Raw genomic sequence first — 17,814 nt, forward strand, 5'->3', positions numbered from 1 at the left:
CACCGCGCCACCCTGCTCCCCTCCACATGCCACCACCCTCCCACCTTGCTCCCCTTCCACTCCACACTCCGCCACCCTGCTCTCCTCCCCACTATCCTGTTCCCCATCACCCTGCTCCCCTTCCCGCCTCTTCCCTTCCACTCCGCACCTCACTTTTCCTCCCAACGCCATTGAGCAATAATCCAAAGCAAGTTCTCGCGATACCATCCGGGGGGGCGGGGCTGGTTGGCGGATTCCTGCGATACCTCAGGCGGCGAGATCTCGCGAGAGCCAACCTCGCGGGGGTAGCAGGCGAAGGAAAAGCCGGCGAGGAGTCGTGGAGCGGCGCGAAGGCGGTGCCGGTAGGCCCAACCATTCCAGGGAAGCGATGTCTGAAACCGAGGGGAACCCGAGCCTCGGGCCGTCCGAAAAACAAGGGGATGCCGCCAGTTCGCTGCCCGCGGAGGAAGGCGAAGACAAGGTAGGCAGCCGCTGCCGGGAGCCTCAAGGTGGGCAGAGAGAAATCCCCGGCTACTTCACACGCAGGTTATCGGCCCGCCGGGGACCGGACACGGGGAAGCGAGGCTGAGCAGTAGGGGGGAGAGAGCCAGGCCGCCGGCACACCAACTGCACCATCCCAGGCTGTCGGGCGGGCTCTCTCCCTCCGGTGGGGAGAGCAGGCGACGTCCCCCTGCTGCTCAGCCTCGCTTCCCCGTGGGGTGTCTTTCATTGTCCGGTCCCTCGTTCTCTTCCCCCACTTCCCCGGGCGAGCCCCAACCACCACCCCTCCCAAACCAAAAGCATCCACAGCCCGGTCCCCTGGGAGGGGAAAGCTCCACACACCGTCCCCGCCGGATGGTCGAGGCGGGAGGCCGGATCGCGGCGGCAGCGTGGGCACATGCTCCATTCCGCGCTTTCCCTCCTTTGTTTGAAAGTCAAAACAACCGCAGATGGTGGAAATCCTCAGGAGGTGCGTGTGGGAAGAGAAATTTGGGTCGAAGGCCATTCATCAGTGCTGGGAAGGAGAGAGAGAGAGAAGAAATGCATCAAGCTTAGATGAATGAATCAGTCATCCATTATCCCTGTGGCTCGACAGGTTGCTTTTCCTCACCTCCTAATTCTGAATGGCGACGAAGAGTATTTGGCTCAAAATGTCCATGCTATGCTCCACGCACTAACCACAGCCCTTCATCATATCCCTCCCACATTTATTTTGTGTGTATTTCATTTCCTCACCTCAATCAACCAGACCCTCGCCTCTGTAGATTGGCTACGTCCCATTATAAACTGCCCTGAAGTTCTGAAGCTGCAGTATCCTATTTCCAAACTGGAGGAAATGCCATCCTGCTTTTTTTTTATTTTCACGAGATCGGCTAATTTTAAATAGGAATATGTAGTGCTTGCCTATTCAGTTTTCTGTTGTTCTTCAATCCCCACATCCCATTGATCAGTTGAGCAGCACGACCTCCAACACACATGTATCCTTTTCCAGGTATCATTTGCGTCTAGCTCTGACAAAATGTTGCAGTTCATTTGATAGCTCTATCTATAAAATGACATGGTAAAAAATTATTGTCAAGTTGGGAAGAAAACATTTCTCTTGCATTTGATGGTTATAAACTTTAATACTGGGTTGATACAAAAGAATAGTGTGATCACAAGCCACCAACAGTCCAGATGATCACAGGGTGGACAGCCAGCACCTTTTTCTTGGGGAGACGGTAGCAGATACCAAAGCACATTTGGAAAAGGTGAGGGGAGGAATGTTTACGGGTAACATCAGATTAAATTTGGCTACACAGAGTAGTGGATGCCTGGAATGCATCAGGGTGGTGGTGGAGGCTGATACAATATGGACATTTAAAAGACTCTTGGGGATGTGGATGCAGGAAAGATGGAGGCTTATGGGTGAGAGGCAGGGAAGGTTTAGATCAGGGGTGTCAAACTCAAATTCACGGAGGGCCAAAATTAAAAACTTGGACTAAGTCGAGGGCCGAACTAAATATTTATTGAAAATTTTCAACAACATCTGCATGTTTTCTTTTCTTTCAACATATGTAATGTTAAACTTTAGGAGGATAATGTTACAGGTCAGGAGTAGGTAGGTCAAGTTCACCCTTTGCTTGACCTGAGGGAAACCTATTTGGTCCCTGTGAAGATGTAGTCAGCATTCACAGGCTGTGTCCATTTTGGCCTGCATCAGGACTCAGCATTTCCTGCTCACTCCTCAGGCTCTAGGCCTCTATTCACCCTCGACCCACCATCCCTCTACTCACCCCTCACTCCACTCGCCCTGCCTCTACCCACCCCATCCTATACACGCCCCTCTACTGCCTCTCCCCTCAACCTGTTCCTCCCTCTACTCGTCTCTCACCCTCTAATCACCCCTCCCCTACTCACCCTGCCCCTCCCCTTTTACCTCTTCCCTATCCACCCCTCCTTCTACTCATCCCTCCCTCTAACTGCCCCTCGCACCACCATAACTTCCCCTGCCCATTACTCTTCACCTACACCCTCTGCCCACCCCTGCTTACCCACCCACTCAGGCCCAGCGCGCTGCCGATCAGCCTTTGCGGACAGCCACCATCTCTCTCTTCACGTGCAGGGCCGAACCAGCCGTCCCTGGGGTCCGCGCGGGTGCAAGCAATGAAGGCCATGGCGACCGGGAGAAGTGCGCTCGCGCTGTGGAAGGCCGTCCGGTGCCAGTCGCGCGGGGCTCGCGCTGCCCGGGGGCCGTGCGCAGCCTGCCATGCCCGTCGTGCCGACAGGAAATCACAGGCGCTCGCCAATCCACCGCACCGCTCGACAAGTGGGAGAAGTGACTGGTTGTGCGGGGAGCCTTCCAACTGGCTTGCCGGCTGATGACATCGACAGACTTCTCGTGTTACAATGGGGAAGGATGTGCAATGAAGTGGGAGGATGGTGGGGGTGACATTACCAAAAAACAGCATCGGCTCTCGCTGCAGGGTGGGCCACCTCTAATACATTTTTGAAATGATCTTGCGGGCCAAATATAATTATATCGTGGGCCAAATTTGGCCCGCGGGCCAGAGTTTGACATGTGTGGTTTAGATTGTTGAGTAGATTTGTGTGGGTCAGCATAACATCCTGGGCTGAAGAGTCTGTACTCAGCTGTTATGTTTTATGTATCTGAAAAGCTTGTTGATGTTCCAGTTTTATTTCAGAAACACTTCTGATGTTGCCTTTTTCATAATGTTTCTAGTTTGGAATTTGACTCATTTACCTAGCTGAACAAATGTAGCTCTGCCAAAATGCAATTACACCTATATGCTTTCACCTGTTGAACAGTAAAGTAAATGTTGTATTCTTTAGTCTTGTGGGTGGAACTTATCTGGACAATGTTCTGGTGCCATGAGGGTACCCGATTAACTTTTTAAAGTATAGTTGAGAAAGCAGACGTGATGTCATGATGCATTATTGAATAACTGTCTGTGTAGCAACTGTGTCGCAGTACGACTTTGCATCAGGGGTTGTGGCAAGGGCCGATCAAGGTCGAGATGAGTGGGCTTCAGTTTGTCATTCGTAAATGTCTCTGGATTCCCCCCCCCCCCATGTCCAGTACACAAGTTGTACTATTGTTTCGTAACTCTTTGAAGGGGCCCTCATATGGCCTCTGTAAGGGTGGCCCGTGTGCACCTCTATGCATAAATACAAACTTACAGGCCCGAAGTTCCTTTGGGTCAAAGGGTGTCATTGTTCCATGCCTTGATGTGGGAACTGGGGCCAATTTTCCAAGCCACTTCCACAGTCTGCCTAAGACTTCAGTCGGTGGCACTTCCTGTCCGTGTGCTGTAGGCACGAACTCCCCAGGTACGATGAGTGGGACTCCATAAACCAACTCTGTTGATGAGGCGTTGAGATCCTCCTTGGGTGCTGTTCTTATTCCTAGGAGGATCCAGGGCAGCTCATCTGCCCAATCAGGTCCCTGGAGGTGGGCCATTAGTGCAGCCTTCATGTGCCTCTGGAACCACTCCACCAGGCCAATTGACTGCAGGTGGTCGGCTGTTGTGTGGTGCAGCTGCATTCCCAGCAGTCGTGATAAAATGTCTCCGAGTGTGAAGGTAATGTGTGACGCCACATTGATGGCGCCACAATAACTTGCTATGGGATTCATGATGCCATAATGTGACGATGTCATTTGGAACACGGAGGTTTTAAAAAGCGGTGTGTGACTGAGTAAACAACTTTTTACTGAACTTCAACTGGACTATGTCTGATCATTTTCTCATTCTTCATTAGCATTGCGACAATTGCTACACCTATTCAGTTGTCTTTGTGGAATCTTGATTCAAAGTTGCTTATAATTGCAAGGTTTCTGTGTCATCAATTTGAAGTTGGGAAGAGTGTTGCTATATGGTTGACATCGACAAAATATCAGATATTTATCACCTATGATAGAATGGTATGTAATGTGAATGAATTTCAAGTAAAACAGTTGTGAGCTATGATAGGAATAATAAGGCCATGTTATCGAGACAGAATCAGTGTTCTCAGAGTATGTTATCATGTTTGGCAAAATGATCTGTTCCCTTTTGTATGACTACATTTGTAGTTATACAGAGTAGAAATGCGCTCTTCAGCTCAACTCGCCCATGCATACCAAAAAGCCTTCTTGAACTGGTCCTATTTCCTTGTATTTGGCCCATAACCTCTAACCCTTTCCCAGTCGTATTTTAAATATGGAAATCTAACGTATTTTAAGTTTTGTAATCTTACCTGCTGTTACCAGTTCCTCTGGTAGCTCTTTTCACACACCCATCACTCAGTTTGGAAAAACTTGCCCATCAAGGCCCCTTTAAAACTTTCCTCACTTATCTTAAATCTGCATCCTTTGGTTTTGACCTTGGACATTTTTGCATTTGCATAATATCGATCAACATTTTTAGTGAAAATAAGACTTTTGTAACCCTTCAGACAGATTGGTGATGGCCCGGCAACCCTAGTGTTGCGGCATTTCAGAAATATTTTGGGTTTATTGTTAGACTTGGATTCATATTTGCTCTGGCCTGGCACCCTGCAGTGAACATCTGGCATTTCAGAAACTGCTGCCCGAACCCCCTGCGTTGCAGAAACTCCCTCCCCCAGGAAATCGCTTCCTCGGTAAAAGCAGCCAGCGGGGCAGTCACAGGGAAGCTAGCAGACTGTAGGATGGCGAGCCAAAATGTGGGCACCAAAATGTCCAAGACCCAGTTCAAAGACCTTACTCACTTTATCTGTGCAACTTGTGTTCTTGCAATATCATCCCTCAGCCTCCTGTCCTCCAGGGAAAATAACTCTGTTATATTCAGTGTCTTTCTATAATTCAAGCTGAACCCAGTAAAATCCATGTAATTCTCTTCACCCTTTCCTGCATAATAACATGCTATAGCTAGGCAACAAGTGCAGTTTCAATAACATGTCATCCCAAATCTTTTACTTTATGCCCAAACTGCTTCACCACCGTGTTTATCTGTGATGATATTTTCAGGGAATGTATTCTTTCAGAAAAGAGATCTGCAGGTTCAACACTCTTCAGGGCCCTGCCATTTCCTGTGTTTGACCTTCCTTGGTTTAACTTCCCAAAATGCAACACTTGACACTGTCCTGATAAATTTATTAGATAACCTTCACTGTCCACTTTACTGCCTTAGAGATGCCAAACAATAAAGGAACCCAGCACTAATGCCTGTGGCCACTGGCCTCCAATCTGAATAACAAACCTCCACTGCCACCCTCTGGGTCCTATCATCAAGCCAGTTTTCTATCCATTTGGCTAGCTTACCCTGGATCCATGCAATCTAACCTTTATCATCTTGTCATGTGAGACCTTGACTTGATCTTTGTTATTGACCTTGTGGTGGGCCCAGAGGACCCCAAAACCCAGCAGCAATAGAAATTCACCAAGACAAATGGTTACTTAAACAAAAGTTACCTTTAATTTTCTTTAAACATAAAAACAGGATCAAACTTTAACTTATTACTATTAACTTAACTTAACCCCCTTCTAAGCACATGTGTATGTAATGTGTGTATACGTTCAGTAAAGTTCTTTGATTCACAGTCCAATCTCATTTCTCACTCCTCCAACTTCACCAATGTCAGACAATTCTTATACTGTGCACAGAATTTAACATTTATGAATTTCACCAGGCTTTGGTGCTTGAAAGATAAATGGTTACTGCTCAGGAAGGTTCTTCTTGGTTTTCAGAGGGATTTGTTGCTCGTTGGACACATAAACTGATTCCTTCCGATCAGCCACATCAGTGTCTTGCTGAAGAAACTTGCGCCATCAGGGTTTTCCAGATGATAACCACTTTCTTTCAGGTCACCATGGAATTCCTTTTCTGTTTCCCTATCTCAGGCAAGACATTATACAGCCAGCCATCTCCTCTTGTATGGACCACAAGGATTCCCGACAGAACTTGGAACTCACAACCAAAATGTGGTTTTCAAACCAGCTCCCGAAAGCTACTGCAGAAAACCAGCAGTCATTCTCTGTAGGCACTTTAAGGTGGCCAAAATACCCCAATGTAAAGCTGCATATTCTACCCCATATGTGGCTTTCGGGAGGCCACCTGAAAATGCAGAGGTGCACTTTACAACCCTCTTCCAAGTGGGATAACTGCTGGAGCACTGAAGTACCCCTAGGCACCTGAATGTGGCTACTAAGGGGATGACAATCAGCTGGCGAGCACCTGACAGCCCCTTCCCCACTGCCCTTGGCCCAGGACGTTGGGACCAGCACAGCTGCCGCGGGATGTCGGGGCCAGGGCAGGATGCCCCAGCACTGACAGCTCGCACCGGCCGCCCCAACTCTGACATCCCGAAGGGACAGGAGCTGGGGTGTGCTCTGAGCTGCCTCCCGTGCAGCTGTCCCTTTCAGGTGGCCAGCACTGCACTTTTAGCACTGCTACCTGAATGACCATTCCACTGGTCTGAATCCGCTTCTGCAGGCGCATTCTTGGTGGAGAATGCACCTGAAAGCGGCTTGTTACACGGGAAAAAAAACTTGTTTGACTCTCTGCTTGCAAAACCACATGATCTTAGAACAGCAAACTGCATTCAGATAGACTGAGGTGCCCGACCAAATCTTCTGAGTCTATTCATCTGTTGCTTTCCAAAACAATAATCCACAGCATGTCCAATTAACACCTCCTTGTGAAGTCCTTCAGCAAAGGAGTTCTCCAAGAAAAGTGCAGAGAACAAAACAAAGGACTCTACATCACCTTTGTTGACCTCACCAAAGCCTTCGACACCGTGAGCAGGAAAGGGCTTTGGCAAATACTAGAGCGCATCGGATGTCCCCCAAAGTTCCTCAACATGATTATCCAACTGCACGAAAACCAACAAGGTCGGGTCAGATACAGCAATGAGCTCTCTGAACCCTTCTCCATTAACAATGGCGTGAAGCAAGGCTGTGTTCTCACACCAACCCTCTTTTCAATCTTCTTCAGCATGATGCTGAACCAAGCCATGAAAGACCCCAACAATGAAGACGCTGTTTACATCCGGTACCGCACGGATGGCAGTCTCTTCAATCTGAGGCGCCTGCAAGCTCACACCAAGACACAAGAGAAACTTGTCCGTGAACTACTCTTTGCAGATGATGCCGCTTTAGTTGCCCATTCAGAGCCAGCTCTTCAGCGCTTGACGTCCTGCTTTGCGGAAACTGCCAAAATGTTTGGCCTGGAAGTCAGCCTGAAGAAAACTGAGGTCCTCCATCAGCCAGCTCCCCACCATGACTACCAGCCCCCCCACATCTCCATCGGGCACACAAAACTCAAAACGGTCAACCAGTTTACCTATCTCGGCTGCACCATTTCATCAGATGCAAGGATCGACAATGAGATAGACAACAGACTCGCCAAGGCAAATAGCGCCTTTGGAAGACTACACAAAAGAGTCTGGAAAAACAACCAACTGAAAAACCTCACAAAGATAAGCGTATACAGAGCCGTTGTCATACCCACACTCCTGTTCGGCTCCGAATCATGGGTCCTCTACCGGCACCACCTACGGCTCCTAGAACGCTTCCACCAGCGTTGTCTCCGCTCCATCCTCAACATCCATTGGAGCGCTCACACCCCTAACGTCGAGGTACTCGAGATGGCAGAGGTCGACAGCATCGAGTCCACGCTGCTGAAGATCCAGCTGCGCTGGATGGGTCACGTCTCCAGAATGGAGGACCATCGCCTTCCCAAGATCGTATTATATGGCGAGCTCTCCACTGGCCACCGTGACAGAGGTGCACCAAAGAAAAGGTACAAGGACTGCCTAAAGAAATCTCTTGGTGCCTGCCACATTGACCACCGCCAGTGGGCTGATAACGCCTCAAACCGTGCATCTTGGCGCCTCACAGTTTGGCGGGCAGCAGCCTCCTTTGAAGAAGACCGCAGAGCCCACCTCACTGACAAAAGGCAAAGGAGGAAAAACCCAACACCCAACCCCAACCAACCAATTTTCCCTTGCAACCGCTGCAATCGTGTCTGCCTGTCCCGCATCGGACTGGTCAGCCACAAACGAGCCTGCAGCTGACGTGGACTTTTTACCCCCTCCATAAATCTTCGTCCGCGAAGCCAAGCCAAAGAAGAAGAAAGAAGACAAAGGCACTGGGAATTGGGATGTCTGGCTTGGGCAGAGCACTGGCATTTTAAATGAGATCTGTATTGTGAAGTGTTTGTGATCTACACTTTAAAAAAATTCCACCGTTTATCACCTTTAAAACATATCTATACAAAATATAACATAATCTGTCACAACCTTGTCTATTGCAGTTGTCTTGATTACTTCAAAAAAAAAATTATCAATTTTCTGATGCATTATTTTCCAAGCACAAAGCCATGCAAATTGTCCTAAATCAGTCCTTGCCTTTCCATATGCAGGTAGACATATGTCTAAGAATCTCCTTCTTTCTTGCCACTGATGTCAGTCACACTGACCTGTAGTTTCCTGGCATGTCCTTGCAACACTTCTTCAGTACACAACATTAATGACCTTCTAGTCTTCTGATACCTCATCTCTGGCAAAAATAATACAAAAATATCCCTGCATTTCTTCCCTGACTTCCTACAGTGTTGGGGTAACTTGGTTTGACCCCAGGGATTTACTTAATCTGCTTCAAGATTGCCAGCATGTCACATTTTGTAATGTGGATACGTTTCAGGACCTCTCTATTCTCTAACCTGAATTCCTTGTATAATTCTGACTGATGCTTGTTTTTCACTGACCTTCCTTGGTTCCTGTTTTCCTAAAATTTGGATAAGTTTATTCTCCCCAACTCCCACCCCACCTCCAAACTTGTCTCATGTCTCAACTCCGCAACTGTTCAAAATCTTTGCTCTTGTTTTTTTTTTTGACAGCTTCGTTATCATGCAAGCATTGTTGCAATTCCTAATTGCTATTATGTGTAATTTTTCCTTTTTAAGCTGTTCTTTTACCATGCTTGTGATGTATCCATATGACTTTGTTTAGTGTAAAACATTGTTACTTTTCCTTTAGTGGGACACTTAACATGTCAAACATTTACCATATATACTTGTGTAATAGTTGAATATTTTGAACAAATATTTGTGTTCAAATTTGGGAGGATCAACTTTCACGAGTCGCTTTTTAACCAAGCAAGTAACTGTGTCATTCAAGGTGTTGGGAGCTCAGATGGTAGGGTCTAGGTGGTAAATCTACCTTCGGGAGGGTCAGGAGCTTGGGCGGTTGGGGCATCGGGAGCTCCGGTAGGCAGGCAGCTGGGGGGGTGAGGATCCATGGTTGACTGTCAGGAGTTCCAGTGGGAGAGCAGTTGGGGCCAAAAATAGGAGAATTGACTTGCTATGGGTCATACGGAAAACTTTAGATTTTTGGGCCCAAAAAAGGTTGGGGGGTTGACTATTACGGTAAAAAAATATTGTGGGAATTAGACTGTTTTAAGAGTGCTGTGTATGGTTATGCTTTATTATAATTAAAGCTCACTAGAGAAAATACTTTTTGGGTTAAAGTAGGATAGAATTAAAAGAATTTTCACCTTTTGGTGAACATTAAAGTGGGTTCTATTCAAATTAACCAAGGTTAAAGAGTCTTGGAGGGGGGTGCGGGGGGTAAGAAATAGCTGGCTTCTTTATAGTGCATTGCAAAAGTAATCATTTTAAATTGACTTGATATCTAGCAATGTAGCAGAGAGCCAAGATAAATTATTTCAGTGAGATCTTATTGGATTTTGGTTAAGATGAGAAATTCAAGGAACCTGTTATTGACCTGAGGCTCTGTTGGGAGCATGAATAGCTTCAATGCCTTTAGAAGCTTTTCTTTACCCAGAGAGCTTCAAGGCACTCGGCCAATTTTAAATGAGCACTTTTGCTTTGTACCAAATGTCTCTCAAATTGTAATTAATGTATCTTTGAACTTGCACCTGTGATCCAAGAATTGTTGATTAATTTTCTTCATCTTTAACTCTGAGTTTCAGGTTAATTAATATGTACATCAGGTTTATTTCACTGCTTTTTTCCCCCTGAACCTAATGACTTTTAATGTTCTCTCTATTAGGTGGAAAACACAGATGAAGCATTTACCTTTAAAATGCCAAAACCAGAAGTTAAAGAGGAGGATCCTGCCTATGAAGAAAAAATGGTAGGTATGTTAAGAGATGATAGCTATGGCTGTTCTGAGGAAAACGTCATTAACCTCATAGGTTAGTTTTGTTTCTCCCCATGCGGTGCTGCTGAGTATTTTCTGAGAAAGTTTCTCCTGCACAAGATTAATTTGATAAAATGGTTATGGATTGATGTTCAAGCAAAATACTGAAGATGATTGAAATCTGACATAAAAATGCGACAAAAAATGGTTTAGATTAAAGGTCATTAGACTAAAACATTAATGCTGCTATTCTCTCCACAGGTGCTGTCTTGTCTGTCATATATTTCCAGCATCTTCTATTTTCCATTTCAGCTTGATTAACATGATCTAATTTTTAACTTAACATGAATGTATTTTGCTTTTTTCTCTTTGGCAGAAAGCAGATAGAGCAAATAGATTTGACTATCTACTACAACAGACTGAACTTTTTGCCCACTTTATTCAACCTGCTGCACAGAAGACACCAACATCACCTCTAAAGATGAAACCAGGGCGTCCTCGCATAAAGAAAGATGAAAAACAGACACTTCTGTCGGTTGGAGAGTAAGATCTATTACAGATGATTTTTTTTATTCTGTAGAAGATGCAGATTCTATGTAATTGTACCTTGGAAAATATTCTTCAAATTTGAAAGACAAAGAACTGGTATTTAATTGAAATTCAGGCTTTCATTATTTCTGCTTCTGGGGTATCAGACTGTTGCAATATATTATCAATGGCTGGGATGAAAGAGCAACAAGATCTATGAATATCTGACTAGGACATTTGACAATAGGTTATGTAATTCATTACAGGGTATAAAGGATGTAAACCATTGACAGGTGAAAAGCTTGGCTGGTGTTCAGTGTGAGATCGTGTTCAGAGAATTAATTTTAATGGCAATAGATCAAAATGGGTGTCAATAGAAATCACTAAAATTACTGCAATGATGCATATATTAAGCAATATAAAACATTAAAATGAGGCAAATGGGCTAATGTTTTTTTATCTTGGAGTTGGAATGTGAAATGATATAACCTTCATTCATACTCTACTGTAAAATATGCATTGCCTTGAGTGGATCCAATCAATGCAAGTTTCCTAAAATGGTGTTGGGTGTTAACTAATGACAACAATTTTGTATTCTTCCGAGTGTGAAGGGTGAACAAATTGAGATGTTCAAAGATTAGACTGGCCCATGTCAGAATGAACACCCATCTTCACAGAAGGAGTTTTTGAAACCTGCAAGTCCCTGCTCAAAACACAGCGGTAATTTTCTAAACTGAGAGCAGAGATTTCATTGTGTTGAATGACGTATTGAGGGATATTGCGTGATGTGAGAAGAGGAAGATAAAAGTAAAATCTAATTGACAAGCACAAGCAAGTGCATTATTTTTTAAATTTGCATGGTATGGAATTCACTGGTGCTCCATGTCTTGTTTTCATTATAATCATGTAAAAATAGTACATTTTGTTTCAACCCTCTTATTAAATGTAATTTTTAACTTTGTTACATGACTGTTAAAGAATATTTGTAATCATTTAAAGCCACCTACATTTTGGTAAATACCTCGATATTGTCACTGCATTAAATATGCCATTTTACTTTTTTGTCTCCAATGGGTTTAGAAAATTGCAGGTCTGAATAATAGCAAATTCAGAAGTGTCCTTTAAAGTACTTGTCATTTGCATTAATTTTGCTTTTAAAATTTAATTTAGCGACAACACAAGCTCAAAAATACCTGTTTTATTGAGCAATGCTTGAGATTTACTAAATTTAACTACAAAGTTACCATAAAGTCTCCAGCCTTGGATGTGGTGTATGACATTGGTTATTTTGTCATGACTGGATTTGAAGAAGTTCAAATTGGCAGTAATAGCATCTCTTGAAAACATTGGAATATAGTGGTGACTCATTGCACAAAACAATTCATTTTAAATCTTAGTTATCGACATCGTCGTACAGAGCAGGAAGAAGATGAAGAACTCCTGTCAGAAAATAGCAAGACAACCAATGTCTGCACAAGGTTTGAAGAATCCCCATCATGTATGTAAAGCCATTTTATTCATTGATCCATTACATTTCTTAATGTAGCTGAGTTTGCACTTTTTTCCAGTTGCATTTGTATTTTTTGTTCCCCTTTCATTTAGTTTGCAAATTTTTCTTTGTTAAAATAGTCCAAATTAAAATATTGCAACATTTGAGGTTGCTATCTTTGGCTTGGCTTCGCGGACGAAGATTTATGGAGGGGGTAAAAAGTCCACGTCAGCTGCAGGCTCGTTTGTGGCTGACCAGTCCGATGCGGGACAGGCAGACACGATTGCAGCGGTTGCAAGGGAAAATTGGTTGGTTGGGGTTGGGTGTTGGGTTTTTCCTCCTTTGCCTTTTGTCAGTGAGGTGGGCTCTGCGGTCTTCTTCAAAGGAGGCTGCTGCCCGCCAAACTGTGAGGCGCCAAGATGCACGGTTTGAGGCGTTATCAGCCCACTGGCGGTGGTCAATGTGGCAGGCACCAAGAGATTTCTTTAGGCAGTCCTTGTACCTTTTCTTTGGTGCACCTCTGTCACGGTGGCCAGTGGAGAGCTCGCCATATAATACGATCTTGCATCTTCAGCGCAAACTCCGGGAGATCCAAAATGAGTGGTGGACTAGCCTCGCCAAACGAACACAGCTCAGCGCGGACATTGGCGACTTCAGGGGTTTCTACGAGGCTCTAAAGGCTGTGTACGGCCCCTCACCCCAAGTCCAAAGCCCGCTGCGCAGCTCAGATGGCAAAGTCCTCCTCAGCGACAAGATCTCCATCCTCAACCGATGGTCAGAACACTTCCAATCTCTTTTCAGTACCAACCGCTCAGTCCAAGATTCCGCCCTGCTCCAGCTCCCTCAACAGCCCCTAAGGCTAGAGCTGGATGAGGTTCCCACCCTGGATGAGACATATAAGGCAATCGAACAACTGAAAAGTGGCAAAGCAGCAGGTATGGATGGAATCCCCCCAGAAGTCTGGAAGGCTGGCGGCAAAACTCTGCATGCCAAACTGCATGAGTTTTTCAAGCTTTGTTGGGACCAAGGTAAACTGCCTCAGGATCTTCGTGATGCCACCATCATCACCCTGTACAAAAACAAAGGCGAGAAATCAGACTGCTCAAACTACAGGGGAATCACGTTGCTCTCCATTGCAGGCAAAATCTTCGCTAGGATTCTACTAAATAGAATAATACCTAGTGTCGCTGAGAATATTCTCCCAGAATCACAGTGCGGCTTTCGCGCTAACAGAGGAACCACTGACATGGTCTTTGCCCTCAGACAGCTCCAAGAAAAGTGTAGAGAACAAAACAAAGGACTCTACATCACCTTTGTTGACCTCACCAAAGCCTTCGACACCGTGAGCAGGAAAGGGCTTTGGCAAATACTAGAGCGCATCGGATGTCCCCCAAAGTTCCTCAACATGATTATCCAACTGCACGAAAACCAACAAGGTCGGGTCAGATACAGCAATGAGCTCTCTGAACCCTTCTCCATTAACAATGGCGTGAAGCAAGGCTGTGTTCTCGCACCAACCCTCTTTTCAATCTTCTTCAGCATGATACTGAACCAAGCCATGAAAGACCCCAACAATGAAGACGCTGTTTACATCCGGTACCGCACGGATGGCAGTCTCTTCAATCTGAGGCGCCTGCAAGCTCACACCAAGACACAAGAGAAACTTGTCCGTGAACTACTCTTTGCAGATGATGCCGCTTTAGTTGCCCATTCAGAGCCAGCTCTTCAGCGCTTGACGTCCTGCTTTGCGGAAACTGAGGTTGCTATAAATTTCTAGTTTCTACCCACTTTTTGCAATTATTTTGGCATTGTTGACTACATTCTTTGTTCTGTCCAGAATACTTCTTTTGTTACTCTACTGACATGTAACAACAAATTTGTGACTTAATTTGAGCTTTACATTTTCTAAGCCATGAACATGGATATTCATTGTCAGAATGAGCAATTTGAGACTCTCAGCATGTTAAAGTACAGGGTAGCTCAAAGATTATCCTATATCAATATAAAATTACTGCTTCTCAAACTCCCACTTTTGCATATTTTGATCAACTTTGTGCTCCAGAGTATGAGTTTAAATTGTTCCATCTTATTTTCATGGATCCCAAGTTCCCAACAAATGTTTTGACTTACCATATTAGGATGGGACTACATTAAAATATATTCATGAATAATAGGTGCATCAAAAATCATTGGTCTTGCAAGGGTTAAAAACCCTTTCCAGGTGGCCTTGTTTAAATTCTAATAATCATTCCTTTGGCAATACCAACAAGAGCAAAGAATTCCAGAGAAACTTCTCCACTATATTTTTCTCTGTTAAATACTTGTCCTGATGGTTTATATTCTGCAACACTTTATCTGCGTTGTGACTAACATTTAACTTGAGTCGTACTGCAGTAAAATTAGTTTACCACCAGTTTTACTTTGGAGCCATTATTTAAATGCCTTTCTTTATCCAAACTCCTGAGGTCCTGGTATCAACAGATATTAAGCTTTTTGCATTTTGTTCTTTCAGGCTAGTATTAAGAATTATTTCATAATCACTTAAATTGTTTTTATACACATTTTTTATGGCTGCAGATTTTAACTGTTTGGAATCTCTTCCACAGATATAAAAGGAGGGAAGCTGCGGGACTACCAGATCCGCGGACTGAATTGGCTTATTTCTTTGTATGAAAATGGCATTAATGGTATCCTAGCAGATGAGATGGTATGAATTGACCATGACTAGCTGGCATAAGAAATTTTGATTGTAAATTAAAAGTCAAGATGTGATGCAATTTGTGATATCAGGTAGTGTAAAGTAACAGCTGTGTCATTGCACTGAAAATTCTGTGGCTTGTACTAATGGATACGAACCAGAACTTAAATAGTATGTTACTGAGGCAGGTTTAATTTATGTACATAAATATGAAATAAGAAGTGATCATGACACAACCAAGTTTTCTTTTTCATGGAGGGGGAGGCGGAATGCATCTAGTTTGCTAATTTCCTTTTTGGGAAAAGAAAAGTTTTAATCTGACTGATGTTTCTCCATACTCTCAGTAATAACTTAAACATAATTTAGGATAATTTGGCAAATCACGGGCATCTACTAAACCATCTCTGCAATGTAGAAAAAGAATGCAACAGGATGACCTACCTGTTTTTGATCATAGCAAGAACTTAAAGACTGACAAACTCAATTCTGTCAATTCTAAAGCCTTTCTCATGAACATTTTGGGATGTTTGGCAGACTAGGGTGAGTTGTACTGCAGACTAGTCTGTGCAGTGATTTTATTCCTCAGAGTTAGTTTTCCACTAACTTAGATATCTTCATACTGAAGAAACCTTGATGATTTCTGGGAAGAATGTAGTTTCCCCTGGAGCGGGTATTTGGTAGAAATGGTCTTCAAATTCAGTGTTCTAATGATGAGAAATGCATTGATCATTGATGTTTGGAATTCCCTCCAAAACTTATTTAAGAGTTTATTGCTTATGAAATATTTCTGTATCAAATAAGAAATTAAAAGATATACAAGGCAGAATAGGCTCTGGAAACTTGTAGCCATGTGTATTTTTTAAATGTTTTGTTGCTTGCAATCAAAGACTGGTGAAATGTTTAATTATACTTTGTTTAATAGGGTCTTGGGAAAACTTTACAAACTATTGCTCTTCTTGGATACATGAAACATTACAGAAGCATTCCTGGACCTCACATGGTTCTTGTCCCTAAATCTACACTCCACAACTGGATGCTTGAATTTAAGAGATGGATACCGACTCTTCGGGCTATTTGCTTAATTGGTGATAAGGAACAACGGGTATGCACTATATATTGACCCTGATAGATTATCCAAGTATCTGTAGAGTTTAGTTTATAAATGCACCCTGAAATAAAAGCTTAGTCAACAGAAGAGTTGGCCCTGCATAAAAATCAGTTGAAGTTCTTCATCCTTTTTTATTAGCTTATCATGTCTGTTACAACTTGTGCAAAACCAAAAAAAAGGGTATAGTGTTTTTTTTGTATTGTTCACAGTACATTATTCATTGTTTTTGAAATATATTTCAGTTTTTTTTGTTAAATTAAATACAACTTTTATATGGTAGAAGTTCTGTCCTGATTTCCCTCAAATGATCAATAAAGGAAACAACTTCTTGCTTTGTCAGGCTGCTTTCATCCGCGATGTCCTGCTGCCTGGAGAGTGGGATGTCTGTGTGACATCATATGAAATGTTGATCAGGGAGAAATCTGTTTTCAAAAAGTTTAATTGGAGGTATCTAGTTATAGATGAAGCCCACAGGATCAAAAACGAAAAGTCTAAGGTAAGTTTACTTTTCGTCCACTCTTCATTACCTCCACCCCTTCCCCATCCAGTAACCCAAAAGATAATGGTTAGTTTAAGGAAATATTGACTCAAATGTGTATTAAAGGTGAAGTACTTGCTTTGTGGTAAACAATTGATATTGGTGTTGCTATATTTTTGGCATCAATACATGGAGAAATGTGTAGTAAAACAGTATTTTCAAACAAGGTACCCTTTATTCAAGGTGTGATATGGATCTAAAGAAGGGAAAGTTGGTTATAAAGAAGAAAAAAAGCAGAGTAAGTGAATGTAAAATAGAGGATAATGATTAAATATAGGTAGAAATTCAGTTATGGTTGATATGAGCAGAATAGTTAAATCATTCATTCTTTTTGTTCCTTTATCCTTTTACTGTCAGAGTTTAATATTTCCTATAGCCTGCCCTTCATGGCAGGTAGACTTCATAGCAGATATTGCTTTGGTCTGAAATAATTTGATGCAAGTTTGAAAGTGGTACCAATTGCTACAAACAACACCCCCAGATGATGAATGATCTTTGATATTTTTATAGACTTGCATCACGATATGGTTTAGTCATTCTTGAACTCTACATTGATACCTGAGCTTAAAAACTGGTTGGGAGGATGCTATGAATTTAACATTTGAAATCACTTTGTTTAATCTAGGATGTATCTGATCTGGATTGTAATTTTTAATCCATCCAATATCTCATCTACATTTTCAATGGGTAGTTCAGCAGCAGCATCTTTCTAATAGTTTATTACCTTGGTCAGACCCTCAGACTCTGATTTATATGTCCTCTTTGATCCCTTTATTTTGTGATGATTTCATAAATGAACTTTTTTATCTTTTTGAGCTCGCTTATATTCTGACACCTGTTTCATGTCCTCA

General features: G+C 43.3%; 1 protein-coding gene across 2 annotated transcripts in view; it reads left to right on the plus strand.

The window, feature by feature from the left end:
* The first annotated feature begins 259 nt into the window (after positions 1–259).
* LOC138757845 (SWI/SNF-related matrix-associated actin-dependent regulator of chromatin subfamily A member 5) overlaps positions 260–17,814 on the plus strand; it is a 39,234-nt gene continuing 21,679 nt past the window's right edge. The window contains exons 1-7 of one of the 2 annotated variants that reach the window (XM_069925840.1): positions 260–460; positions 10,513–10,596; positions 10,979–11,145; positions 12,528–12,628; positions 15,226–15,326; positions 16,240–16,419; positions 16,766–16,921. In XM_069925840.1, the coding sequence (XP_069781941.1) occupies positions 368–460; positions 10,513–10,596; positions 10,979–11,145; positions 12,528–12,628; positions 15,226–15,326; positions 16,240–16,419; positions 16,766–16,921 (882 nt within the window). In that variant the 5' untranslated portion in view covers positions 260–367. Of the gene's footprint in view, positions 461–4,208; positions 4,403–10,512; positions 10,597–10,978; positions 11,146–12,527; positions 12,629–15,225; positions 15,327–16,239; positions 16,420–16,765; positions 16,922–17,814 lie in introns of those variants that run through there. The other variant, XM_069925841.1, reaches the window with a different exon arrangement.

Source organism: Narcine bancroftii, chromosome 3 (genome assembly GCF_036971445.1).
Source record: "Narcine bancroftii isolate sNarBan1 chromosome 3, sNarBan1.hap1, whole genome shotgun sequence".
NCBI classification, from domain to species: Eukaryota; Metazoa; Chordata; class Chondrichthyes; order Torpediniformes; family Narcinidae; genus Narcine; species Narcine bancroftii.